This window comes from Tenrec ecaudatus, chromosome 3 (assembly GCF_050624435.1).
Source record: "Tenrec ecaudatus isolate mTenEca1 chromosome 3, mTenEca1.hap1, whole genome shotgun sequence".
Lineage (NCBI taxonomy): Eukaryota > Metazoa > Chordata > Mammalia > Afrosoricida > Tenrecidae > Tenrec > Tenrec ecaudatus.
The window spans coordinates 173,548,904-173,575,683 of record NC_134532.1 but is presented as its reverse complement, the minus strand read 5'-3'; the positions used below and the strand labels follow the sequence as shown (position 1 = coordinate 173,575,683).

Genomic DNA, 26,780 nt, shown 5'->3' with positions numbered 1-26,780 from the left:
GATTCTGAAATACATGATAATGGCTTTCCAAGTAGGAAAATGGTCACTCATCTTCCTCAAGACTCAATTTAGCAAGAGCACAATAAGGCTCTGGCTCCCATGTCAAATATCTGATTTGGAGCTGAATACAATTAGGAAAAGTAGATATCTAAAATCAAAACAAAAAGCCCATTGAAAAAAGCAGTGATCCTCATGAGTTTGGACACCAGTTAATACTGGACGAACGTGCATGACATTAAAATAGAAGTTAAATCCAACGATATTGAGAAATTCTTTGTACTTGTTTAAAAACATAGTTCTACCACTTCCAACTATCAATAACTATGGTTCTGTGTCAGTTCTTAGTTACCTTCATTTATATTCAAAAACCTAACCTAAAATTTAAGGCTCTGGAATACATCAAATAATGATAGTGTCGATTACAAATGCGGTATGAAGGGAGCAGGGCTCCAGGCGAGCACCTCTGCCGCCTTGGGGACTGAGCAGCTCCCTGGAGCGATTGGTCCCACCCCACCGGGGGAGGGGCTGGGAGGAGCAAGGGACGGAGCCAGTGGGGGTGGGGTGGGGTGGGGTGGAGGGGGTGGAAAAAAAGAAAAAAAAAAACAAAAACAAATGCGGTATGAAATAATGTAATGAAATTAGACATAAACCTATTTAAAATTAAAATGACTTTTAATTCAAACTTATTTGGTTACTGATATTTTGTTGTCAGCTGCTTTTTGTGAGAATATGCCTGGCTGAACTCTGCTTCCCTCACAGGAGGGCGGCAAGGAGAAATAAAGTAACAGTCACAGTTATCTGTGTTCAGAATATCTTGTTCATAAATATCAGTTAACTTTTATTATTATTTTGAAAAGACACAAGTTGTACAAAACAGGCCAACTTCAGTTCAAAACTTCTTACACAAGAACTAGCCACATGAGGAATCCAGTCTAGCATTTATTAAAAACAACTATATTTTCCTCTGAGGAACATGTTAAATGAAAATTTGTATCAACAACTGATAAAAATTCCTTAGCAGTAACTTCTGGAATCTAATTACTTTACAGTTTATGAGGTCTTTTAAAGAATCACTTGTTTAAAAAAGTACAAAGTTACATGATCAAGAAAAGTACCTTTTAATAAGTACGTAAAACAGTGAGAAATATTCCTCTTTCTGTATGTATGGCTCAGTTTCGTTTTAATTGTACCAAAGGGTGGAAAAATTAAAGGTCTCTTGAAAATATTAAATAAAAGAACTTTGCTTATGTAATTCTACCCCTTACTAATCATTCTTTAAGTTGAAGTCATGCTTGTTATGGTAACCACTGTTTTTGTACTTTCCAGTATGCTAATGAAGATATTGCTTAACATTCTGCCCTTCTACCAGCAGCTGAAAGAGAATCCAGGCTGAATGTGAATTGTGTCATATTTTATAATATATACTTCATAACATTCTAAATTTAACAATCCAGCTAATCTAATCTGAGGTATAGTAGTACAAGTCCAACACATTTTAATCTGCACCGTGAGCAATGTACCACGCCAATACTACAACCACAACTCCACACAGTGGAAGGAGAGAGTATTTATATTTTTGCCACAGTGACAGTTCAACTGCTATTTCATCTCTCTTCCTGTTCTTCTTTCGACGGCCTTTCAGTCTGTTTTCAAAAGCCTCCAGTTCAGCCTAAAGCAAAACAGCATTATTTTAACTAAATTTAAAAATTTCAAATTTCATTTAAATAAAGCAATTTAGAAAAATTTAGTAGCACAATACAATTATGTTAATCTGACTTATAAAAATGTAGTCCACTGCTGATTGTATTAAATAAATCCAAAAGAAGAAAGTATAATGAGAATTTAAGCCCATAGGTCTGATTTGATTCTAAATTGAAACATCTCATTAAATCAAGTTTCCCTAAAATGTAGGCAATGGTCTTCGTTTTCATTAATTTACTGGGGGCTTACTATGTGAAGCTTTCATCAAGTGCTAAATGATGCCCAGTCAAAATAAAATTCCTATAGTTCTATCATTATTGGTGGAAATAAACATTAGTGGCTTATTAGGAAGAAATTCGGGTGAATACAAAGGAAAGACTTGCCAGATCTTGGGTCTTCTCTTATCAATTAATATTTTAAGACATTATAAAAATTCTTCAGGGGAGCTGTAAGTGCTTAAGCCAAGTGTTGGTGAAGAAAGCAGATAGTGCTTTAAACAAGGAGCCATCTAAAAGCCAGGGTCAGCTACCATTCTGACTTTGTGGTAAAGCACACTAACCTGTGTGATTCAAGGATCATAAAAAATAAAATCCAAAATCAGAGGAGGAATTGTATTAGAGCTTAAATTCTGAACACCCTACTTGTAGAAGGCTATGATGACAGTGAAAGCCCAAAATCCATCTGCAGAGTCCCCAGGGGGAATTAAGCATTTGCTCATTGACCAGGAATGTGAATCGTCTTGCCCTCAGAGCGCATCAGAACGTGAATTATTGTAGTTAAGTTTTAGTATCTTATCATTTGCTTTCCCTTTGGATGCACTTTTAACTTATTCTAGTTTTATTAATTTCTGCTCCTTTAAAGTTTTTCTGTTTTTTTCCTTTTTTTGGGGGGGGGGATGATTTTCTTTATATCAAATCTAGGATAGGTAAATCTACAGAGACAGTAACTAGATTTAATCTTTCTTGGGGTTATGGCGGGGGAGATTAGGAAGAATAGGGAACTAATAATGTGTAGAAACAGTGAGTAAAGACTGTCATCTCCTGCCTCTTCAAAGTTGAAGTTGATCTAGCACAAGTAAATACTTGGCTTTTGCACTTGATCTTAGCCAAAAGGCCGAGAAGCGATAATACTTGGCTTTTGTATATATGTCAATAACCAAACTCACAGACATTGAGACAATTCTGGCTCACAGCAACCCTACAGGACAGGAAACTCTTTACAGGAGTAGAAAACCCTTTCTCTCTCGAAGCATCTAGTGGTTTCAAACTGCTACCCTCGAGGTTAACAGCCCAATGTGTAATCACTATGCCACCAATGAACCAAGGCTGCCAATACATTTATGTTCTTTCAGTTCAAATTAGAGTTGACTAGCCTCTCGTGTACTACAATTGTACTTTGCTTGCACAAAAGCCAACAAAGATGGCTAAGAGATGCAAATCCAAATAGGCAGTTTAGTTACCTGCTGTCTTCGTTTTTCCTCTTCAAGAGCAGCTTTGGTTTCTGCTTCTTTTATCTGTTTAGATACATTTAAAAGTAAATTAACCTTGTAATCATCAAATTTCACACAATTGTTTTTAACATCTTCCCACCCCGGCTCCCCTACCTAACCATAACAACTTTGGGAAACATGAGAAAGCTATCCTGGGAAACGTTACCATGGCATCGTCATTTTGCAGGAAGAATATATGTAACCTATCAGGTTAGCCCTATGATACGTTAAGTGTGAGATGCCAATTCAGAAACTCAAAACCCAGTAAAATAAAGTTCTTCTTAAGACTAGACTTACTTTTCCTGAGCTATAAAACTAAGAATCTATAAACATTATTGAGAAGCACTGTTTTTGCAGAGTAGAGACTGATCATTTTCCTTTAATGTCCTTGCAGGGAGAGTTTGCCCCAAATCGAGAATTTATTCATTGGCTGGGTTGATGGAAGGAAACAGTGGGACTAAAGATAATCTGAACAGTATAGAAGTGCCCAAACTTACTTTTGTATTATGTTAACCTCAACTTTCCAGAAGACTTAGCTTTCATTGCAAAAGCCGAAAGATGACATTTCAAGCTATCTTTTCAGTTAAGTGCATAAAACAAACATTAATTCCCATGTAATGGAACTGCCATTAACACATGAAGAATAATATTTAACAAGGCATTACCTCAGAGGCTTTCCGCTTCATTTCCTTGCATGTTGCATCACATTCTATTGAAATCTGATTTTCACGTACTTTATTACACTGCAAATCCTACAAATAATCCAAATTTTAGAATCATCATCAAATAAATAAATAATCACTCCTTCAAAGTCCTTATATCCACTGCTATCAAGTCAATTCTGACTCATACCAACCTTACATAGGTCTTGGGAGACTGAAATCTTTATGGAAGTCAATTTATACCTCATCTTTCTCCCTCAGAGCAGCTGGTGGGTTTGAACTACCAGCCTTGTGATTCACAGCCCACTGCTTATTCCACAGTGCCACAACGGCTCCATAATTATATGCAAAAATTCCCAATATCATGCTGCTGCTGCTGTTAGGTACTGTCAACACTGCGTGGTCCGGTGTCATCCTCCTTAGCTTGTTCTTTTGTTTGGGCCCTTTGTTGTAGCCACTGTCTCCATCCCTCTTGTTAAAGCTCTTCCTCTTTTTTCAATGGCCCTCAAAGTTACAAGCACATGTCCTTTTCCAGCATCTGGACCCTCCTGACAACATGCCCAAAGTATATGCAACATATTATATCATGTGCAGTTATATAACATGTCTGTTAATGACAAAATTCATGAGGAAGAAGTCTTGCTGGCACAGTGGTTGTTAAGTGGCTAACCACAGGCCAGAGGTTCATGCCTACTAGCCACTTTGAGGAAGAACTCTGAAGCTTTCTCCTCCCATAAAGATTTACAGCCTCTTCGTGAGTCAGAATTGACTTGATGGCAGTTGGTTGGGTTGGGGTTATGAATTGGGCAACCCCTGTGAAAGGGTCGTTCGACCCCAAAGGAGTCACGACCCACAGGTTGAGAACCGCTGCTTTAAGGGAAAGTACTTGATGGTATTGCATGTAATTAATTAGAATGGCTTTCCCACCAGAGTTCTTAATTTTGTAACTAAAAATGGGAAAAACATAATCTTGTCCTCCAAAAACAGTCGGGGATGTGGTGGGGGGGGCCATGGGGCAAGAACATTAGAGGCAAAAAAACCCTAAGTATTGTGTATTTGCTGATATTATAACTACCAGCCTGAATATTTTCTCTCAGCCAAAAAGTACTTAAAGAGTATCACAGAATATGGCTGCAGCACCTAACAATAATACTCTTCTATTATCAATATTAATTGTGTCTTAAAAGTGTGTTGTAAGGCTATGTAAATGAGGTCTTTTGAAGACAACATTTTCAAAATATAGTACTGATGGCAAAGCTTCACATTAGCAACAACAAAGGTCAATCCCATGCCACATAATTTCTTAATCTATTTTATCACTCTTATTGGGTTTTATGTAAGACCACTGTGTAGGAGGAAGCTGTCTGCTCCCATAGAGAGCTGCACCCTTGGAAACACACCGGGGCAGTTCTGCTCTGTCCGACAGGGTCACAAGGAGTTGGAATTGACTCGAAGGAAGTGAATGAATTTGGTTTCGAGGTTTTTTATTGGGTTCTACTTTAAAGAACTAAAATCCATACAATACTGATTCTATACACAAAAGGACAAATGAACTTAATCCTAACATGAAGCAATTGTTCTTTTACTACTACACAAAACTAAATTGCCAAAGCTGGAATTTAAAATAAGCAAAGAAACAGATAAGCTAAATTTATATTGATAAAAAGATTGCAAGAAATAAGACTATAAAAATAAAAAGGTAAAGAATATTGTCAAGAACTACCAAAAGTTAAAAACAAAAAAAACTCATACTGAAAACTATTTCCAATAAATAACATGACATTTACCTTTTTGATTCTTTTGCATGGACATCTCAGCTTTACCTTCTGGTTACAATTAAAGGCACAGTCACCAGGATGGCACATCTCTTTGCATCTATGACCACAAGGAAGCTAAAACAAAACCCCAAAAGAGCATTTACAAATTTCCATATTAGCCATACTCTCCTCCTCCCCCAACAACTATCTCATGTCAGAGTACATACAACAGAGTCAATTAAGGCAACTTCTCTGTCAACTTAAAAAAAAATTACACATAAATTATTTTAATTACACAAAAATATTAAATACCCACCCTGTTCTAATCAGATTAAAAATGATACATTTTCAAGTACAAATTATTTGGAATTTGAATTTAGACAGATTCATTTTAACAAGGGAAAATTCAAGGTTTCAACAATTTAAAAAGCTAAATGTGAAATATAGTATTTTCTTGCAGCAAAGTAGAATTATAAAAACTAACTTATTGCTACAAATGGCGATTTTGATACAAAGTTCGATTTTCAACAGTTATTAAACAGAAATTCATAAAATGGTCAAAACTATAGTTAAAAGGAAACATTTTTTTAAAGTATCATGCTTTGATTTTTAGCTAATTAAGTCACTGTATTTAAGATTTCAATGTCACCTCTTCCTACCTCCTTCTAAACAGGTTTTAGTTATCTAATGCTTCTATAGCTGGGGGGGGGGGGGGGTCAGATGCTTACAGACATCCTCCTAGAAGAGAGTCAGTCACCAGACTATGGTAGGCCCTGCTCCCAGCTTTTAAGGACAATGGACAGGCCTGCAGTCATTGATTTGGTTTGTTTACACCCTATTGATATGGAAATCCTATGGAGATCCAGGGAACAGATCAAACCAGCTTGTGACATCCAAAGTTAAAGACTGTCATCCTGTATCTAGATCCGCCCATCTGGTCACATGCAAACCCCCAATCCCTCCTCTTCCTATTCCGTGTATCCCCTAGACCACCCCCTTCCATTACTGTATAACCTATCGTGCAACCCCTTCCTGTGACGTATGTCTTTACCTGTAATTAATGGGCTTGCACACCCCTCAAAGGTATATAGGCCTGGCCTAGCAATAGAGATCCCTCCCCCTCTCTCAGCTCTTCCCTTAACCTCCCATGCACTCCCCTTCTCCTGTCCTCGCTCCCCTGTTCCCTTTCCCCTTGTCCTCCTTCCCTTCCCCCTCTCTCCACGTCGACCACCAAGCGGGGTTGAGGTGGGAATGCTACCATGAAATGTGTCTGACTCCATTATTTCAATATCTTCTATTGCTCATGTTCTCAATGACTTTAATATATTTATATATCTCAACCGTACAATTGTGCCCATCGAACTTGTGATTAGTGGTGGGGGACCGGCAGCCCCTCCAACCACATATAGCAAAAAAAAAAAAAAAAAACCCAAACATTTTCTCAGTTTAGAAAACTGAAGCTGAATTCCAGGTGCCAGCTCAGGAGCAAACTCTGCTTCTGTGTTGGCTCTGGAGGAAGGTCTACTTTGGGCTTTGTGCTCCAAGGCAGTCTTCCGGTGACTGGGCTTCTATCTCTTATCCCACTCGTAGCTTGCTACTGGGTTCATTCTGGTTCAGTCACACACTGAGAAAGTGCACGCCCACCTTGGATATACTGAATCATCTAAAAATTATTTAAAGGATTTTAAAAGCCTTATTCACACATAAGCGCCTTCGGTATAAAGGGTCTTCAAAAAAGTTCGTGTCAAAATTCCATGAACTTTTCTTTCCATTTTTCTATGAATTGTATGAAGTCTTCTCATTTACATAAGAATTTCTGAGGATATCTAAGAATCATTTGGGAGTTTGGTTAAAATAGATTCTAACTCAGTATATCTGGGGTGGAAAGGCAAATTCTCACAAGGTGTCAAACTAGAATCAACCAGTTTGATACCATGTTTTAATGTCCTTTCTATCTCAAAGGACTCAAGATTCAACCCACATTAATCCTGTCTCATTAACACATGGAAGACAATTCACTCAAACTCACTGCCATTGAGTCAACTGCGACTCACAGCAACCCCACAGGGCAGACCAGAACTGCACCTGGGTTCCCCAGTCGCAGTCCTACAGGAGCAGTATGCCTCATCTTTCTCCTGCAGAGTGGCTGGTGGTTTTAAACTGTGTAGCCACTACCCCACCATGGCTCCCTAATGAAGAGCCTCTTCCCAAATGGGATCAAAAACAAAGGAAGAGACATTTCCAACACATATTTTGGGGGACATAGCATTCAATCCATGACAGTGCCCAGGGGCAAACTTGAAAATAGTACTACTGAACACCAGTAATTCAGAAAACAGTCCCTTTTTGAATACTCACCCAAATCAAATTAATTCTCACTCTCCCGACCACCAAGAACAAAAGAGTGACCCCACTTCTAGACTGGCCAACCACAGACCACCTTAGTTTCTTAAAGTATTGATATGATAAATCACTAGGTAGTTTTGCCTTTTCAATGTGAACAACTTCTTTTTCCATTACTTTTGGGCACATTTTACATTTACAATATTTAAAAAATTATTATCCAACTATTTCATGCATGAATGACGTAGGTCTGGCAGTAACAAAGGCTGAGGTAGGAGGTGAGAGCCACACTGGCTGTGATGGCCAGGGTTAGGTGTCAGCGGAGCCAGACTGTGACTCTCAGTGCTTTGGGCAGCTAGATAATGATGTAGTCATCCTCAATAGCGTGACCTGATGGGGTCATTCTTCACTTTTGAAGGTTTCCTCATTAACAAACTGTGTTGATAAGTGAGGGGTGGGTGTACAAACAGCAGCATCTATAAATATACAACTTGAATTCTTATGCTAAGTAAAGGTTCATGATCTGGATGGTATGAGCAACACAAGCTTAATAATAATCCTCTGTCATCTTTAAGACCACATGGATGTCTCCCATCCACCCTACATCTTAAAGGTGTGCACGTACGCGTGCATGCACACACACATGGAAATTTTTTTAACCTACTATAATTCACTAACTGCTTGCTTATATTTTACTGCTTATATTTTAAAGCAGTATCATATTTGAGGACCAAATAAGTATCTTTAAAACTCTTTTTCTTAGGCTTCTAAAAGGTGGTTCCTAGTTCTAATACCCCAATTTCAAAAACAGACGTGCATCACATTTTTACAGACATCAATCACATTTCCTCTCTCAACTCACTTCTTAGTGTGAAAACAAGCAAAGCAAACTCAGTTGCCAAAGAAGTAAGGAGGAAATCCACGAGGGCAGCAATGCCCGCGGAAGGCATATCAAGGGTCCTTTGCAGCTCACCTCTTTAGGGCACTGATTTTTGCAACAACTTAGGAGATTCTTCTCACTTACATCAGCTGTGGTGATTTTTCTGAAAACAGAAATAGGTTTGATGACAGTCACACAAAAGTTCACATTATGGCATACGCTTTCTCAAAATGTCACACAATTTCAAATTAGCCATAAATTTATTTTACTTAGTTTTTCCTAATGAAATATTTGCATCTCATATCTGTAAGTTATCTTCAAATTACTTAAATGTTGCATTAACTCACACCACCTGTACCTTCATCTTCTACCAACAAATCGAAATAAGAATATGCAACACACAAAACATCACCTGTGGCCCGAGTTCCCATTAATATTTCTGTAAGAGTCACTAACCACTGAATATCAAACTCCCCTCCCCCCTTGTCATGTCCGACTTTTCTCATCTTCGTTACCTTTCTTCTCTTTCCTTTAACTCTTGCTTTTCCTGTTTCCCTGAGCAGGATGTATTTGCCAGAAATATCCTGGAAGTCTATTCTCTTGTTAGGTGCCATTGGGCTGATTGACTGAGAGGCCCAATGGGACAGAGCAGAACTGTCCCACAGGGGTTTCTGGGTTGTAATCTTTATGGACACAGGTCGCCAGCTCTTTCTCAAGCAGCAAAGCTGCTAGGTAGGTTTGGATCATCAACTTTTTGGCCAACAATTCAGCATTTAACCTTTGTACTGCCAGTACTTTTTGTCAACAAAAACATCTTAAATGTGCATATTAAATTAGCTATAAATATACACTAAGATACTACTGTTGGAATTTTTTTTGCAAAAGTTCTCTCAGTGATACCACACGTTCTATGTTGACTCTATTAAAAACAGTTGACTATTTTTCATTCTCAGAGCGAACCACTACTCTGTGTGAGGAACAAATTAACTTTTCAAGGCTACATCTTCTATGCCTCACTTCTAGGGGATAAGAATACACAAAGCAGAAAACAACTAAAAGGAAAAGATGACGGTGTAATACAATGCTGAATTTTTATAAAAATTTCAAATGCTAAAAGTACCTTATTTTACTTTTTTGTTGAAAAATTATTATTTAAAAAGAACTGTTTTTTCCAATTTAACAGAGCATGAGCCAACCGTGTGAAAAAAACACTATTAGTGGACATTTTTCCATCTGTAGTTATACTAAAAGAATGCTGAAGTAAAGTCTTTTTCCAACTTTAACTAAAGAAGACTATAGTGTGAAAGTTCACTCTAGGCACTAAATAGAGCTCAGAAAGTTGAACAGTTAATTCTGTTAGAAACATGATTAAGTAGAAACATGAGATAATTTTTCTCCACAGAATTTCACAAGCAATAATTTACACATTTTTAAAAGAAAAAAGGGTCGGGTCCTAGTACGGTAAATGCTATTCCTGCAAAATTTATAATAAACAGTGACTTTACTTTCAAAATCTATCATTAAAAAATTACGTCCCAGTAACTATGAGCATGGCAAATTCTGATCTAGCAAAATTCTAGCATGAGTTATTTAATCAATCTTTTATAGTAATATTTTTCTAATAGTTAAAGCAATCCAAGGCAGTGAATGATTTAATGTAGCTCGTCTAGTCAGTCTCTGTAACCCCCACCAAAAAGACCTTCTCCTAAGGCAGCAGTTCTCAGCCTTCCTCATGCCACAACCCTTTCATTCAGTTCCTCAGGTGGTGGTGACTCCCCCAGCCATCAAATTATTTTTGTTGCTATTTCCTGTCACTTTGCTACTGTTATGAATTGAGTGACCCCTGCGAAAGGGTAATTCGACCTAATGGGTTTGGGTAAGAAAAGTTGGGGGAAGATACTGACAGGATTCAACTGTTAGTGCTTGCTAACAAGATTCATCGTGACTGCCATCCGGCTGTGTACACACTGTATAATGGGCCATCCAGGAAGCAGGAGTAGGGAATCTCACCACCAGCAAGAACTGGAGTGGAGCTTGTCCTCTGGACCATAAGATCCCTGCACAGTAGATAGCTGTGATGTCAGAAGAACAGCGGCAGCAGAACAGGAGCCACAGCGTGGAGCGGAAAGTGATGGATTCCCAGCCCCCGGGACAAGTAAAGCTGAGCACTTTGGGCTAGAGGTTGACTTGTAGAGTGGGGAACCTCTGGAACCTTAATTGGGGAGCTGAGTTCCATGTCCCCCAGAGTTGGAGCTGAATGCCCTAAGACTAAGCCGTGTAGAAGAACAGCCATGGCCTTTGCAATTTTGTAGCATGTCCTGACTGAACACTGTATCTGAATCATTTCTACCTGAATTTGAACCTGTGAGCTTATATAGCCACTGAAATGAATTATACAACCTAGATGAAAAGTAGAAAGTACTTCGAGAGAGATGCTAAGTAGAGAGGGATGGAGAGACAAAGAAGCAATAATATAACTTTTCCCTCAATATACCCTTATATAGAACCCACAAATGCAAAACCCTGGTTGACCTAAAGATGGTGTATTTAGGAGGTGAAAGTATTCAGGGGGCTTCAGAAACAGTTATATACACTTTGTCCTGGATTATGGGCTATAATACAAGGTTTCCATTGCCAAGAGAGCACTATGTACTTCTTTTTTTCTGCAAAGGGGCAGTAGGTCAAGTAAGTTGGGAACCGATATTCTAGAATCTAAGGAGAAAACTGGAAAACATTCCTTTGAAAGTATGCTGAAAAGGATCCTGAATTATAAAGAGATACTAATTGGAATCCTTTTAGTAAAACAAGAATAGCTTCAGACCACTTACCTACATTCCACATAAAGGACTGAGATCTTGCAGTGACATTTTACTCTAAGCATCTGCACACAAGGAGGGCATTCTCCAGGGTGACAGGGGAGGACGCATGGGTGAGGACAGCCCACTGGCCGTGGTTTAGAGCACCCTTCTTCACAATGAAAGCATTCCAGGCCAGCCTGATAAATTTCAAGGAAATAAATCAGTTGATTACTACGGCTAATATTTCCATATGTTAAAGTTTAAACTTAGAGAGCCACTATGCCTGTAACCTTCTAGTCTCTGAAATGCCGTGAATATAGCAGTGCATGCTCTCATCATCTTAACATCGCAATGAGAATACCAAAATATTGGACACAAGTTTGCAAAAATGTTATAGACACAGGTTTTCTCTATTAACCTCATTAATATAATTGCCTCATCTTTAAAAACTCATACATAAAATGTCCCTAATGAATATGTGAACTACTTCCTAAAGAATAGTCACTGGCAGAAAAATATAAAGAGCAAGATGCTATTATCAATCCAGTTACATACAGGAGGCAAAATCATCATACTAAAGAAATAGGTACACTCTTAGTATATAAAAAAAGTTATCAACACATTAACCTATTAAAATATCTTCCATCTTCTTGAAGAGAAATACAATTAAGAGAAAGGAAGCATGACTAGCAATTTAATTTCTTTAATAGCCCTCAATCTAACTAAAATTAAGCTACATTTAAAATTAAATGCATTTAATGTAATTAGTTGAAGCATGTCTGCTCCAGTAATTTCATACCCTAATCAGTATCAGAATTTACTAATGGAGGTTAGAGTTTAACTGCAGGATATTAAATATTCTCATGTCATAGATGAGATAATATAAGCCAAAGGGCTGCAGACATTGAAAACTAAGTTAATGGTTACATATTTTTTCCAACTGTTACAAATTTAATTGTGTCCCTGAAACATGTGCAGTAAATGCTAGCCTCTATACCTGTGGGTATAATGCCATTTGGAAATGGGTTTTGTTATTTAATGAGGCAGTATTAGGGTAGTGTGTGACTTAATTTCTTTTGAGATATACAAAAGAAATTAAACCAGTGATCAGGCAGAGATGAGGGAAGAATAATGTCAAATCATATATAAAACCCACCCAAAAGAAGCAGTTAGAGAGCGTCAAGAGCCTTCCTCAAGGGGCAGCACCTTGGATTTGGACGGCTAGCCCCCTGGGGGGTCCTGGTATTTTAGTGGGTTACAAGGTGGACTGCTAATGCGAGGTCAGCGAGTAGAACCCAGCAACTGCTCTGTGGGACAAAGAGGAGGCTTTCTACTCCCATAAAGACTTGTAACCTCAGAAACCCAAAGGGGAAGTTTTACTCTGTTCTACATGGTCATTATGAGTTGGAATCAACTCAATGGCAGTGAGTTTAAGCTTGAGTTTGAGTCTCCTAAAATTTGAGAATAAATTTGTCTGTCAAATCGGCCCATATGTAGTAATGTTAGTAATACCAGCACGAGAACACTAAGACACTCTCAGTCCTGAAGACAGCTGTTACAACCATTATAATAATAAAATGCTGTGCTGTCGTTTGAAATTTGCAAGTGTTTTAAATTATGAAGAAACTCTTCTATAACTTTACATTTTATTTCTAAAGGTATATCAACTTATTCCAGAAACACATATTTAACATTTGTGCACCAGGCAAGCTCTGGTGATGCAATGGTTAAGTACTTGGCTGCTAACTGCAAAGTTGATGGTACAGACCCTGTGGGACGAAAGCTGTGGCACTCTATTCCCATAGAGTGTTACAAACTCCGCAACCCTATGGGGGCAATTCTACCCCATCATGCAAGGTTGCTAAGAGTTGGAGTTGACTCCAGGCAATGGATTTGGTTTGGGATATACCAGGCATTGTTTAAGCACTAAGCATATACAAGACAAGACAGATCTCTGGCCTCATGGGACTTAACATGTAAGTGGGGAAGGTAAAGGACGTAACACGATGTCTTGATGTCTCCGTATATGCTATGAGGAAAGATCCAGCAGGAGCAGAGATAATGACAGTAAAATGAGAAGGCCTGTAAGGTAAACTCCTTACCTGAACAGAAGCTGATTTAAGCAAAGGAGAGAGTCCTAAATATGTAGAGTTCCACAGAGAAGGTTAATAAGAGCAAGGCCCTAAGGTGAGAACGAATATGGAATATTCAGAAATCACAAAAAAACAAAGCAGAAGTGAGCAAGGAAGAGGGTGATGAAGAGAAGAGATAGGGAAGGCATCCAGGAGCTAAGTGAAGTTACGGAGCTCCTTGTAGAACCTTACAGAGCAACGTAATACGGTCTTTGATTGCAGCCCAAAGATGATCAACAGCTCTGCAAGGGCTTTAAGGACAGTGATGACGTCTGTCTCATATTTCTAAAAAAGGTCAATCTGGTTTAGAGACTAAATAGATACAAGGACTGGTTAGGAAAATATTGCAGAAGCCTAGGAGGTGATGGTTTGGATGAAGATGCATGTCAATGATAGAAGCTAGGAGCAAAGATTGGATTCAAGATTGACTTTGAAAATTAAATTTCATAGGAACTGTTGTAGGGTGAGGAAAAGAACATCAGAATGAGATAAAATGAAGCTCAATGGTTTTAACTCATCATGCACACTTGTTAATATTATGATCCCCTGTAGAATGGATACCTACGGAAAACTACTTTATTGTTTAATATTAAATAAAATTTCACTAGCCATATATTTTTTCCCTTTTAAATCCTGAGATTTTTTGGGGCCCAAAAGACTTTAATGCAGCTGGTCCGTCACTAGCTCCACAAAAAAGCAGGTCAACATGGCTATAGACCAGCGCCACAGGGGGCGCCGGCCTAGCTCTACAGCATGTGCAGCTCAGTCCCTGCGCAGGGGTAGTTTCCTCGTGCAGTGCATCCACAGTGTACATGTCTCATTGAGCAGCAGAGATGACGAAGCTCCACACCAGACCAGCACCCTGTCCAGGGACAATGAGCATGTTCCACATTCTGCACGTTCTTAAATCAAACCTGGTTGTCAAGCAGTAACTGAAGCACGGTGCTGGCTGAGCACCTCGCCTTGAAGGACTCTGGGAAGACCCCAGTGGGTCAGAGCTGTACGTGCCCCCTTCCCTTCCTTGTCTAGCCCTCCGGTAACATTGTCGACGTGGTAAGGGGAAGAAGCGCCAAAGTACAGCGAATGGTGTAGAGCACAGTGGCAATGGGCCTGCTCGTCATGACCATGTTGTTGCAGTACTTGAACATCTTCAGTTTTTCTCAATGATCTTAGCAAGACAATCACCATGGAAACCGCTGTACCCAATGACTGGTTTGTCTGTTGGTCTGTGTGGCAGTTACATAATCCCCTGTCAACTTGAGCAAAGGGGTGGAGTTTAGCCTGTCAATTAGGTCAAAGCTTGTTGATCTCATTTCGGAGGGCAGAACGGAGATAAATACCTCACTGGAGCTCACCCTTTCTCCCTCCCCTTTTCTAACGTTTACACACTCATCGAAAGGTGGAGGAGACACATGGGAGACCCTTGGCAGCATTGAGATGCTTCCACAACTACTGGATCCACAAGACTTTCCACCCACAGGCCTGTGATCTTCCTGCATTTGCCATTGCTGCATGAGTCTAAACAGGAATTTTTGGACTAGTATTGGACTAGATATGGACTTGAACTGGACTGGGCTGAGATGTTTTCTCAATATAAAATTGCTCTTTTATATAAAGCTTTCTTGTACACATGAGTGTTATGAATTTGTTACTCTAGTCAACCTGGAATAACAGTTTGTAACACTTGGGTGTGAGTTGAGACTCCTTCACTCAACCAACTGTCAGAACAGCAACTGAAAAGTCTTCACCAATACAGTGTAGGGCGAAAGCCTGCTCCAAGGGCCCAAGAGCACAAAAGGCTCCACCTGCAGATGTTGACCAGGCACCCGGGAGCATAGCTGCAAAGGCCATCATTGAAAGCCATCATCTTTAGATTCTTGGCTGGTTGGTTCTCATATGCTTTTAGAACGCCTTTAATGAACGTCACAGACACTATACCTATCTTATCTGTGACTCGATCTTCTGTATTTTCCAACGTGGGGGGGGGGATATTTTAAAAATGTGAACACCCTCAACTCCTTAATAGTCAGGTTTGAAGCTAGCCGAGTGAATGGTCTAGACAAGGTATCTGAATGGAGAGACGTGGGGTAGTACTGCAAACTACTGTCTAAGGAAGGCAGCCAAAAAGATGAGGCCCTGGACAGGATGGATGGACAGTCGTGACTACAATGGGCTCAAGCCCAGGAAGGATTGTGAGGATGGCGCCGCAGGGCTGGGTGTTGTTTTGTTTTTGTGTCCATAGCGTTACTGTAAGTCAGAGCTGCATCATAGATAGCGCCTCACAACAGCATTTAAGAAGATACACGATTTCTGAATCTTTATCATAAAATAAAATCACATGTGTTAATGCAGTTGCAGTGTGTGACAAGCTCCATGTTAGGAAGAATTTTCTTATAAGTAATCAGAAAGATATGGCAAAATATACAAGCTGTTAAAATCGGCCTGTCTTAAAGTAAGGAAGAAGAATAGGTTTAGGTACAAAAGAAAAGAAGCAACAGCAAAATGGAAAAATACTTAAGGTAAAATTGGTTTCAAACATAGTATAAGTAAGATGAGACTAAAGACCTTACCTTATTTTTGCCTGTCTGGCCATCTATTTCAGTTACTTTATGGCATTCTTTCTTACACGTGTGATTCTGACAAGCTAATGTTCGTCCACAAACTCTCTTACAAGAGTAAGGTCCGACAGCATGGCATGGTAGTGGACTGATCTGAAATTAAATAGGGAAATCAGCATAAAACACACACGTTTTTAAAATGACTCTATCATTTCAGAATAAGCGACACAAGGGTCTAACAACCTTTCACAAATACAAAATAAAGTCAATTGTAGCAGTGAACTAAAATCTGCAAACCCAAAGCTATAATCAACAATAACGAAGGCGGTTTGGGCTCTCAGTACTGCCCATAACAATGAGAACCCCAAAACAAGCCCTGGGATGCTGCAGGGCTGCGTTAGTACAAGCTAGCGAGTGGCCGTAAGAGGCAAATGTTTTCTTCCTAAGTTGCCACGCGATAATACAGGTAAAGTGCTTGCCTACCTCGTAGCTAAGAATCAATGAAAACTGTCAGTGGTGATAAATATTGTTATGTACTTAATGCCATTTGTTGCTATCTCACACAAAAGTAGAACTTTTATCTTTAAAAAAACAAGAAGTCAAAAACTTTTCCAAAAAATGCATGCAAAGAGGTAAAACATTGAATTCTTGACAGAGAAACTCAAAATAAACCCACCAACACCAAGTCAATACTGACGTATAGCTGTTAAGGGTTTCCAAGGTTGGTAGTCTTATAGTAGCAGATAGCCGCCTCTCTCTTGTTCTCTCACTTCCTCTCTCGACCCCAACCCCCCCTCCCCCTAGCAGCTGGCAGAACTGCTGGCCTTGCAGTTAGCAGCTGAATGCTTGACACCACCAGCACCACAGCTCCTTGGTGAACGTATAGACGCAAGCTAATTTTCAAGTAAAAGTGGAGTGTGTTTTTAAAATTAGTACACTCTTGTGTTCTTTTAAGGAGCCGTGGTGACTTAGTAGTTGTGCGTTGGGTTGTTAACCATAAAGTTAACACTTCAAAACCATCAGCCAGCTCCACAGGAGAAAGAAGAGGCTTTCTACTCCTGTAAAACTGCAGCAGTAGTCCTATATAGCATCGCTATGAGTTAGAACTGAATGGCACATAGAAAATGCATGAAAATAAGTTTTATCTAATAGCTACTAATTGACTCACCTCATGTTTCCCAAGACATTCCCTGAAAATAAAAAAATAAATAAATGAAAACACTATACAAATTCTTCAAAGATAATTTTTTAAGAAGAAAAAACCCAACTATATTTTATTAATAAAACTCAAGCACTCCCTCAATGCAAGAACACTTTGTTCTAAAAACCTGGCATTTTGTGATGCTCTCCTTCCCAAAACGATCGCTGAAGTTAAAATGGGTGCATAAGCAAATGTGGTGAAGAAGGCTGATGGTGCCCTAGTATTAAAAGATATAGCAGATGGGGTTGTAAAGGCTTTAAGTTAAACAAGGAACAAAGCCCACTGGACAAAGCCTGTGTGATCACGAGATGTTGATGGGATCAGGTATCAGACATCAAAAGACCCAAACAAATATATCAATGCAAAGGATGGGGGTTGGAGTGGAACCCCAAAGCCCAACAGTAGACAACCGGACATGTCCTCACAGAATGGTCACAGTCATAACCGACTTCCTCTATCACACAACCATCACCCCCATTCTACCATACAAATCGGCTAAACCAGAGCATGTACACTGGCACAGATTAAGAGCTTTCAACACACAGAATCCAGGACAGATAAACCCCTCATGAACAGTAAATGCATAGCGATACCATGAGGATAGCGGGAAGGTGGGAGAAGAAGGAGAAAAGGGGGAACCAATCACAATGATCGAAGTGTAAGCCCGCCACCCAAAGAGGGATGAACAGAAACGTGGGCGAAGGGAGACAGTGGACAGTGAAAGAGATGAAAATAATAATTTATCAGGGGTCCATGAGGGTGGGAGTGGGGGAGTGAGGGGGAAAAAAGGAGCCAATACCAAGGGCTCAAGCAGAAAGAAAATGTCTTTAAAATAATGATGGTGGCAACATATGTACAAATGTGTTTGATACAATTGATGTATGGATTGTTACAAGAGCTGTAAAAGTCCCCAATAAAGTAATTTATTTTTTAAAAAGAATAAAAAAATAAACATCTATGTAGCACACTTTATTAAAAAAACATGTCACTTAAAAATAATACATGCAAACTCTCTGCCACTGGATTAGTTTAATCTTTCTTTCCTTAACTTGACCAAGCGAGCAACTTCACAGAAAACAGAGTTGGACTACAGTGCTACTGATGCAATGTACTTTGAAAGATAACACGATGAAACATGTGAGAGCTGGAACTGGGTGGGGACTGCACTGCTTTCTGGGTCTCAAAAGCTTTTCCACCTTTGACAGGGTGAAGGTGAACTGTAAGGTAGCAGAATTTTCAGGAAATGTCTGAACTCTCCTTATATTTAAATTTCCCTTCTCTGGCTTTCAAACAGGGAAAGACAGGTTATCCTTTCCATACACACAAATAAAAACTTTCAGTTGGGACAAAATACAATGAGAAACGAACTGAAATATTTAAATGTCCTAATTCATTATAAATTGAACAAACTGCTTTATAAGACACTTAGTTGCGGAGCGGGGTGGGGGGTGGGGGGCAGAGTGGGAGTGTTATAAAGCACCAGTGTTTCAAATCAAGGCTTTAGATACTCACTGTTGAGATACAGTCAATTCATATGGCCCTTCTAGCCATAATCTGTTATTAAGCTATTACAAGTTTGAGCTTACATGCCTATTATGATCTCATTCTGGAGGGAGATCTCTGTGCTGCTAATGGGCAGGGTTAAAATGAGGTTGTCTTCATCTTAGCAGTGGTATGAACCAGTCACCACCCTGTTTCCTTGGAGGCCTGCTGAAAGACAAACCCACAACTCCACAAAGTTACTCCTTTGTATGTTTAAGAGCCATCTCAAAAAACCAGGAAATCCCGGGCCATCTAAAGCATCACCAGCAGTGGAGCACCAGAGGCTTCAGCACAGAGACCATGGGGCAGAGCAGGCTGAGGCCAAGCAGAGGCCTCAACCAGAAGCCAAGGCAACAAAACTATGGAACAGAAGAGAAGAGCAGTGCTGAGACCATGAGACTGTGAAACAGCAGCAGATTAGCTTCCTGACCCAAAGACAAAGGCCTAGAGCTCAGAGGCTGCGGACCAGAGAGACTTGGCTGCTGGCTGAAGAGAGGTAGTGTGATAGATTAATGACTGTATCCTTATTGTTTCCTAATCCTGACTTGTAGAAACCTGTTGACTTCCCTAATGTTCTTGCTGTTGCTGTAGTTAGTTACTATGGTAGTTACATAATATTGTCAGCATGAGGATATTAAGAGTAAAGGGGTGGAGTCTAGCCTCCTCATGAGGATTCTGGGACCTTCCTCTCTCTCTCTCTCTCTCTCTCTCTCTCTCTGCCTTGGTCTTCCAAGTCAAGCCAGGCAGAGACTTGCTGAGCACTGTCAGAGCCTCCATCTCTTTGCTTCACTTCCTGCTAAAGAACCAAAGCTGGAGAAACCATGTGGAGACCCACACCAGCAGTGACATACTCACACTGCCCATGGATCCACAAGACTTTTCACCCACTGGCCCGTGATATTCCTGCATTTAGCATCATTATGAGTGGCTACGTGAGACTGAAGAGGAATTTATGAACTAGTATTGGATATATGGGCTAATATTAGACTTATTGATTTGATCTGAACTGGGCTGTTTTTGCAATATACAATTGCTCTTTAAGATCAAGCTCTCTCTTACACTTCAGTGTCTCTGGATTTCTCTAGTCAACCCAGTCTAAAACAGTTACCATGGAATCATAGCAAAGAATGAAACACTGCCCAGCCCTGCGCCATCTTCAAAATTGTTCTTAAGCTTGAGCCCATCATCACAGCTGCTGTGCCAATCCATCTGATTGGGGCCTTCCTCTTTGTCACTGCCGCTCTACTTTACCAAGTATGATGCCCTTCTCCAGGGACTGGTCTCTCCTGACAACACATCCAAAGTATCAAAATGAAGTCTTGCCATCCTGGCCTTTAAGAACACTCTAACTGTACTTCTTCCAAGACAGAATTGTCTTTTTAATTTTGAGTATTGTCTGTGACTTCTGTGTGGTTATTGCAACAAATGATGAAGCCCGGACGAAAAGTGGAATGCCTCGGCTAAGAATGGCGAGTATCAGCATACGCAGAGATGGATGGAGGCCCAGGGCTAACCTCTGCCTCGTGGGACAGGGGAGCCAGAGAAGGTCAGATATGGCCTCCTTTCACCTTTCTTACACTGCTCAAGCATTTCTTAATTTGTAAATAAGTCTCCTCCTCTCTCCCCAAAAGTCATTTTTCTGATTCCCCAACTGACTTAATCAGTGCTCCAATCAGCCTGACAGTCAACTGAAGAGTCTTCTTTTGGCAGCCCGATAATAGTCAATAGACCAAGAGCAGTGGTTCTCAAATTACTGCCCAACAGAGTCAGCATGCTGTCCTTGACCCTCTGGGTTTATTTCAGGAGATCTAGAACAGTTCTACTAAATGTACACTTCTAACAGGTTTCCAGGAGCTGTTGATACCTCCAGACTACTGTGCTACAGAATCAAATCTACTGGATGGAGCTCTCCATTGAGGCAGTCAAGAGGCACTAGGCTGAGTGTGGTCCTCTTTGGTTCTTGTCGATATTGCTATAAATGAGCAAATTCTTCAGCTGGATTTGGGGCTACACTGAGAACTCAGCTGAGTTAGCTGCAGGTAAGTCTAGGATGAGGCATAAAATGAAGAAAAGGGGTTGCAAAATAGAATGCTACCCAGTGATCCAGAATAACTTGAGAAAATAAGGAAAGGGAGAGAACACCATGCTTTCCTTTACATACTCAATATCTTTCCCTCGAGGCAGCACAGTTGTATTTGAGGGACACAGAAGACATAAAACAAAACACCCTATTTGGGCAGCAGAATATGTATGTTTGAATCTTAGGAGAAAGGGCTGGGCTAAATATTCAGATTTGAAAATTCACAGCAAGTAATAGGTAACCACAGTCAAGGAAGGAGATGGGAGCATTCGTGAAGGTTTGTAGAAGGAAAAGAAGCCCAAATAAAACCCCAGCCTTTAATCTGTGTGGAAATGGAGAGGCCGCAATGAGGTCCTTCAAGTCACAATCAGAAGTGAGATTCACAAAAGCGCAGCTCTTATCTTTTGAGCATTTAGAAGCACGTGTCAAGCACTATGCTAAGTAGCTTACAAGTATTTCCCATTTCAGCTTAAGCAGAACTCCATGAGGGCAGGGCTGCTATGGCTCCTACCGCAAAAAGAAGGAAAAGGAAATGGAGCAGACACAGCTTGCTCAGAGAAGCAGACAGATGATGTGAACCAAAAGTGTATCATCACACTTCTGTGTAATGAGCTGTTCCTGCACTGCTGTCCTCTTAAATAAGGACAAAGAACTGCGCAGTACTAGATTCAGCAGTAAGATCTTATCTGACCATCATAAACACAATTTCCACAGGGGAGTGGGTAAAAGCCAAAAATCTATATGGGAGGAAAAGGGCAGAAAATATTCAATTATAAACTTGCAATTATTGTGTGAAGAGTAAACAATCAAATTGCAGTACTTTAGGGAACAACCCATCTCAAACTGGCAGACACCAGTTAAAACAGGTTACACAGACTTACATAACAACGCACTACTCACAATAACTAAAAGGTGGAAACAACCTAAAGCCCCATCAACAATTGCATGAATAAGCAAAATGAAGCAGTGTGTACAATAAAATATGACTCAGTCAGTAGAGGACATGAAGAGATAAAGTCTTAATACATGCTACAATAGGAATGGAACTAGAAGCCATAATACGGAGGAAAATCCATCAACTACAAAATAACAAATAACTTATTACCTCATTTGCATAAAGACAATATGGAGAACAAAGTTACCAGGGGTGAAGGGGAAGAGAGAAAAAAGAATAGTGATGCTGTAAACCAGAAAACATTGAATTGGACAAAGCTGCAACGTACTTACAAGGACAACATAAAACATGACATGTTGAGTGACTTATGTACAACCAAGTATCACAATGGTGTTTGGTTTCTTGGCCTAGAGGTTTAAAGTCATGGTTTCATGGGACATCTCTTAATTGGCCTAATCATAACGTTTAGTGTCTCTGTTCTACCTCCTACTTCAATGCAGTGCCTGGGGTCTTAAAAGCATCCAAATAGATACCCTACCCAAAGTATAGCAATTGGTCCCTATTTGCCTGGACCAACAGAGGAAGTGTCTGAATAGAGGAGAAGTATATTGAATATGCCTTCATCAACAACTCTCTGTGCCTAGATATCATTACTGAACATTTTGATAAAAGATTCCATTGAAGAATCCTGATCAAAGGAGGAAGAATGCAATATTAAATTTCAGATTCTCATGCACTCTAGAGTGCCTGGAGCTATGAAGGCTAGGTAAACCCTTGAAACTACTGCCCCTGAAGACTGACGAAAAAGAAACAACAATTTGGTGTACCTAGTTAAAAAAATATCCCATTTGGAACCTTAGGTATAGACAATAACCCCTTTCCTAATTTTATACCAATTCCCAGCATTCTGTGCTTCCTCCCACCCAAGATGAGCCCCTTGCATTCCCTGGCTCATCTATGAAACATTTCACTTTTCAACATTTCCCTCAAACATTCTCTTCCAGCTTTGGCTTATCTAAACTTTGATTCTCCTCTGTCCTCAAGGAGCTTATCGACCAACATGAAGACCAGTCAGGAAAAACAAGCAAAAGATAAACTCCTGGAGGCACTGGCATCATAAGCACCAGTTGCTTTGGGAGCTACAAAGGGCATCAAACTACAGCTGGAAGAAAAGACTAAAAAATCCTAGGGGCGGGCTTTTCAGAAGTTGCAAATATACCATAAAGTCTGTAAACGCCGGAATCTGCATAAGGTGGAAACCTGTCAGAAGAAAAAGAGAAATTTTCTACTAAAACTAACAGCAGAAAAGTATAAGTCTGTAGCCTGTCAAAGACTGAACGCTTTCGAGACTTGGAAAAACGAGGCAGCCCCATCAAGTTCTGGTTCTCACAATATTTCACCACATTTGGAACAGAAAGAAGGAGAAGGCATAGAGATAAGTTGGCCCTACAGTAATGATAACTTGTACTAAGAGGGAAACCGGTGGTGAGATACACTTCAGATGACATTAAAAAAATAAGTACCTACAAGTGCTGATACTTACATAGGAATAGGGACTTGACACGGAGGACAAGGCAATGCAGTCGGTATAAACGTGGGCTCAGAAGGCTGTTCCCAGGGCACTGTGGGCTGGCACTACAACCAAAGTACACACCCATCTTACATCACATGGGTAAGTCACACTGGACATTATAAGAATTTACAGTTCCAAATACCCTCCATTCAAGCAGGCTGAGTTTTTCAAGTAAGCGAAGGGATTTAGAAAGTTTGTGGGGAAATTCTATTTTCTTTTAATTCCATTTTCAGTGCTTACTGAGTATTTTATTCCAATTTATTCTAACAAAGTATTTCCCTCTACGTATATTTTGAGATTAAAAACTGAAGCTCCGGTTTTTAAACTGTTGAAAAAAGGCAGCACAGCACCCTGTATTGCTTATAAGCTTATAAGCTAATGGGAGAATGAGAATGAGAACTGTAAATTCTAACCCCACTGTTGTTTCCCAAAGAGCTGGAAGGTGACTGGCACATAGTAAGGGTTCAACAAATCTTTAAAGAAACCAGGAGAGATTTATAACCTTACACTACAATGTACTGGGGGGGGAGGGGGAGAGAACGACCCACTGCCATCAAGTCAACACTGACTTACAAGAATTTAACAGTGGATTTCCAAGACTGTAAGTATTTACGGGAGTATAAAGCCTTCTTTCTCTTGAGGACGTACGAACTAACAGCCCTGCAGATCGCAGCCCAATTCATAACCTCAATGCCACCAAGGTTCCTCAATATATGAAGAGGGATTTTTTAAAAGATGGGCACATTCATCTCTAACGCAATTATAAAGAGCCTGTCACACTGTGGTTGCACACATTTGTTTGGTGGTTTCCTCTACACTGCGAGCTGCTTAGGAGGAAAGATCAAGCCTGTCATCCACCATAAATGCTGGGTCCTAGCACAGTGTTCAATAACCGTAAGTGCTTTAACTACTGCTTGTTGAGAAACTAAGTAAAATCAAGCAAATGTGACCCATGGGTTTTTAAAGCAACGTACTACCTCTTTAATAACATTGTTCCCTTACCCTGCCAGTTTGCTTTATTAATGCTTGATCATGACATGAAGCAGGACACAAGTGACCACATTTCTCCAAAACTTGTTGGCAAGGTTGACGGCACGGAGGACAAGAGCCAAAATGACAGCGATGTTTTTCTTGAGTTGTATGATGGCAAGTTGGTGGTCGACTAAATCATAAAGCACAATTTTTTTACATCATTTATTTAGCATTGAACAATTACATCTAAAGTGCAATAAATCTACCTTTGTAATCTGATTCCATATAGTAGAAGCATACTCTGAATATTAAGATTTTTAAACACTAAAGAGCAAAATGAAATTAAATTGCCAAAGATACTCAAAATCAACAGGAACTTTTAAATTTGGTAAGATTCACAGAAAGTTTTTGCAAAGTTTGTACTGACCTGCATAGCTCCTTGCATTTGGGTGGTCTTGTGGTCCGTTCTCGGCCACAGGGTACTGTCACCTTTGTCATCCCACAATTGCACTTGACATCCACAGTTTCTGGGCAAGGATAGCAACTACCTGGAGGGGTGGGAGGGGCAGTTTCCTTAATGACTCAAACTACCATCAATAGCCTACTAGATCATAAGCTTAGTACGTGCACAATGAAATATTCTTTAATGACAATGAAAAAAATCACAATATGAATAAATATCACATGCATAGCACAGAGTGAAAAAGCCAGACACAAAGAGTACCCACTATATGATTCCATCTATATAAAGCAATCAAAGAATAAGCTATATTATTAGAAGCTAGGATGATAAAGAATGGGGAAGGCCTCAGAAATGCTGGCAATATTCTTTCTTGATTAGGTTCTGGTTACATAGTTATGTTTGGTTCCCAAAAATGTATCAGGCCATAGACTTTTCAATACATACAATGTTTGTTCTATATTTTCTTCAACACTTGCTAAACCTTCTGCTCTAAATAAATTTAACACACAATTCTCATTAAAAACTCTGAAGCAGAAAAGAGTTAAGTATTTGAAAAATGTTTCAAAAGCATTTGAAAATTTTAATGACAATAAAATGTTGAGCTTATTTTCATGCACACTTTTAAGTTAGGTATACTACTTTTAGGATATCCTCCAATAATGTCTCATTAACGACACTCAGGATAAGTACAATCAACTTCCCAGCAGCTAACCACCACCACCCTAAACCAAACTGACAATAGAAAAGCTCAACTCAGTCATGATAAGAATATGAAGAGTTAACATTATAATTTTAGAAGGCTGCATTTGAGTTATCTAAACCTTTAGTATTTTGCAAACCTTTTCATTAAGTTAGACTGGCTTGTAATTTTCTACCATCACATGAGATAATGACTTAAGGTGTGTCGCCCCCTTTATTTACATGCTCTTAAGTAGTTTATGACAAGATTGAAAGCATATATTCCTTAAATGTTTTTTTGTTAGGACTCAGGTATAAAAGTCAACGAGTCTTGGTGGGAAAATTTTAAGCTACTCATCCAAGTTCCTGATAGCTAGCTAGAGAATAAATAGTAAGGCTTCCTAAAGGCCAAGTTTTCACTAAAGGCTGGTGTTTTCACAGTGGTGTCAAGGCTCGTAGATCTCTCCTTCCCCCAGCAATCCTTTGAGCACCATATCTTTGACCTCATCACCCACTACTTGTCCTCGTAAGCATTCACTTCTCTCACACTGGGCTCTTGGCTGTTCTTCCATGGTCTGGTCTCGGGGACTTTACAATCACTGCTTTCTTGTGTGGAACACTAACGACCCCACCCCACTTGCACAGTTAGATTCCTTATTTTCTTCAGAACTCCTTCACACATGATCTATAGAGCACCCACTTGTGAGATCACATTATGCAAAACACACCATTTCAATTTTACTTTCATTTTTGCTGTATGCCTCTCATACCTGATATCTGATATTATATCTTGATTATTTTGCTGTATTCTAGAAACAATTCCCAGGACAACATGGACTTTTGTCAATTTTGTCCACCCAGGTAATTATATGTACTTAAGATGAACTAAAGACTGACTTCAGAATTTTAGTAAAATTTAAATGGGTCAATAATGTAATATGACTAACAGAAAATGTGAGGCATGAAACCATTTTCCAATGAATAACTTGGTTTTTGGTCCTGGTAGAGTTGAATCACACTAGAAACCAATCAATGATGATTTGGGAGTCAGAAGCT

The 26,780-nt window shown here is 39.6% G+C and overlaps 1 protein-coding gene across 1 annotated transcript in view; it reads right to left on the bottom strand.

Annotated features, from left to right (window-relative positions):
- Positions 1-812: 812 nt before the first annotated feature.
- The window catches only part of NFXL1 (nuclear transcription factor, X-box binding like 1), a 58,988-nt gene continuing 33,020 nt past the window's right edge, over positions 813-26,780 (bottom strand). The window contains exons 13-23 of the mRNA XM_075544372.1: positions 25,011-25,131; positions 24,614-24,773; positions 23,582-23,673; positions 17,489-17,510; positions 16,333-16,473; positions 11,661-11,827; positions 8,926-8,995; positions 5,640-5,744; positions 3,856-3,942; positions 3,161-3,214; positions 813-1,669 (exon numbers count right to left, since the gene is read on the bottom strand). Coding sequence (XP_075400487.1) covers positions 1,496-1,669; positions 3,161-3,214; positions 3,856-3,942; positions 5,640-5,744; positions 8,926-8,995; positions 11,661-11,827; positions 16,333-16,473; positions 17,489-17,510; positions 23,582-23,673; positions 24,614-24,773; positions 25,011-25,131 — 1,193 coding nt within the window. The 3' untranslated portion in view covers positions 813-1,495. The remainder of the gene's footprint in view (positions 1,670-3,160; positions 3,215-3,855; positions 3,943-5,639; positions 5,745-8,925; positions 8,996-11,660; positions 11,828-16,332; positions 16,474-17,488; positions 17,511-23,581; positions 23,674-24,613; positions 24,774-25,010; positions 25,132-26,780) is intronic.